Source organism: Pseudomyrmex gracilis, unplaced genomic scaffold (genome assembly GCF_002006095.1).
Source record: "Pseudomyrmex gracilis isolate BER0280 unplaced genomic scaffold, ASM200609v1 scaffold_3352, whole genome shotgun sequence".
Lineage (NCBI taxonomy): Eukaryota > Metazoa > Arthropoda > Insecta > Hymenoptera > Formicidae > Pseudomyrmex > Pseudomyrmex gracilis.
The window spans coordinates 5,332-7,591 of record NW_018023936.1 but is presented as its reverse complement, the minus strand read 5'-3'; the positions used below and the strand labels follow the sequence as shown (position 1 = coordinate 7,591).

General features: G+C 31.1%; 1 protein-coding gene across 1 annotated transcript; it reads left to right on the top strand.

The window, feature by feature from the left end:
* The first annotated feature begins 363 nt into the window (after nucleotides 1-363).
* On the top strand, nucleotides 364-1,888 carry LOC109863147 (signal recognition particle 14 kDa protein). Its single transcript, XM_020443343.1, has 4 exons — nucleotides 364-547; nucleotides 615-687; nucleotides 1,413-1,525; nucleotides 1,595-1,888. Exons 1-4 carry the CDS (start codon nucleotides 524-526, stop codon nucleotides 1,709-1,711), a joined length of 327 nt encoding a protein of 108 aa, XP_020298932.1. The 5' UTR covers nucleotides 364-523; the 3' UTR covers nucleotides 1,712-1,888.
* The last annotated feature ends 372 nt before the right edge of the window (nucleotides 1,889-2,260 follow it).

The following is a 2,260-nucleotide window of genomic DNA, read 5'->3' as shown; positions in this document are numbered from 1 at the left end:
ATTATATTATTATATTAAATTATATATATATATCACAAAATCTCTTCTTTTCGAGGCACGTATCTAAAACAAATAAACTCAGCAACAAAAATAATTAGTAATATCATTATAATTAATTATTATAATTAAAATTATCCTACGTTCTTTAACCTTTTCAGTCCCTACCTACTGCGAGATCCCGCCAAAACTGTACATGTTGGTGCCCCTCATTTACGTGCATATATATGTACAGTACTGCATTCTTCTAGCAGCGCAGTGCGCATGCGCGAAAACGCGACTTCGCAACAACACTGCGCGCAGTCTATATATTATACGTCTATGGTTGACACAAGTCGACACAAAAGTCATTCTGTCTTCGTTCAGTATGCAGTGAGAAACAAAGACAGAATGACTCTTGTGTCGACTTGTGTCGATTGTGTCTCCTAAAAGGAAACCAGCCTAATCTGATTTTCATTTTCTAACCTCTCAATAGAAGGTTATCTTTGACGTGTTTTGATAATTGACATATACTGTTGTTGCCAAAATGGTGTTACTTGAAAATGAGACGGTAACTCGATAATTTGCCAGAAAATTATTTTCTCAGACATCGATTAACTGGTTATTTGTATTTGCAGTTCTTAGCAGAGTTAACCAAATTGTTTGATAAGTCGCGTCTTTCTGGTGCCGTGTCGCTAACAATAAAACGATGTGAGTATATTTGTCTTGTTTCATAATAAGAGATATTTTTTTATTCTTCTAAGGAGAAAAGTAAATTTTTAATTCTAAATTGTCATAAGTAATCTTTTTGTAAAATAAAAAAGAGATACTGAGTAAACTAATACCCTGGTAGGAAAACATTTACAAAATTATGTGACGAAATCTTGCACTTAAATTGTAACTTGCAATTATACAGATATATTTTTGGAAATAGATGTAAAAATATTGTTCGCAAACTTAGTTTCCAAATATTATTTTGGCAAAAGAATAACGATATGGCGAATCATCTTAGCAGTATATTTGCAAAATTAATTTCAAAACAAAATTGTCCAATAATTGAGAAAAAATTTCAGCTATGTGATGTTTAAAATATGTAGAGAGAGAAATATAATTGCATACAAAGAAATCAACTTAATTCATGTATATACTTAAGGAAATGCATAACGACTCTTTCGCAATTTTTGACAAATATTATTTACATTTTAGTTCGACAAAACTGTTGCGTTATAGCTAATCATCTTAGTACAATCATCGTAAAATCGTCGTTATTTATGATGCCATTTTTGTGCAATATTTTTACAATTTGCCTATTAGGGTACTAAAATATATAATTATTCTTAAGAAAAAAAGGATCTAATAAAAACATCTGAGTTGTTTGTGTAATAAAATTTTTTGTCTAGAGTCTCTTGTGTAAAAAATAACTGAGTTCTTTTCAGTTGATGGACATCATAAACCAGTACCTAGAAAAGGCAGGGCTTCTTTGCCAACTCCAACAGAGTATCTTTGCTTAGTTAGAGCAACGCTACGCAATAAAAAGATTTCTACTATTGTATGTATTCATCTCTGATTAAGAAATTGCAATGTACTGTAAGTAACTATTACAAAGGAAAGTTTTTAGATTCATTCCAAAGATGTAAACAAGTTCCAGCAAGCATATTGGAACTTATTAAAAACAAATATAAATGGATTGAAGAAGCTCAAGAAAACAAAATCAGCAAAACCAAAAGTTCACTGACTCATGAATAGATCACAGCGATTGTTTTTTTTTGTTATAACTTTTGTACTATGTTTGCTAGATATATAGTGACATTTTTGCTATAACAAAAAAATGTGTTTTGTGCAACATATGTATTTTGTATTGACTAGTGTACAAAAGATTAATACTGTTATAAAGTACACATATGCAACCACATTTCATGTGCATTCTTGTGAATTTATGCAAAGATAATAAAGCATTAAAAGCACACATTTACATTCAAGGCAAAAAAATCGAGTACAATATTTAATCTAAGAAATGAAATGAAATTTGGTTATTGGAGCCGTTTGCAGGATGTGCAGAAATATGCTTATATATATGTATATGTATGCATATATGTATATACGTATTTGAAATAAATTTTCAATTTTTTCCCCCCATATAGGATGCTAGATTTGCATCACATATATGAAGGACTCCGTATACCCCCCTAACTAATTTTAAAATATTGCAAAAAACTCCTTAGCCAGGAGTCGAACCTGGAATCTCCGGCTTTCCGGGCCGTCGCCTTCCCTGTTAAGAGCCGTC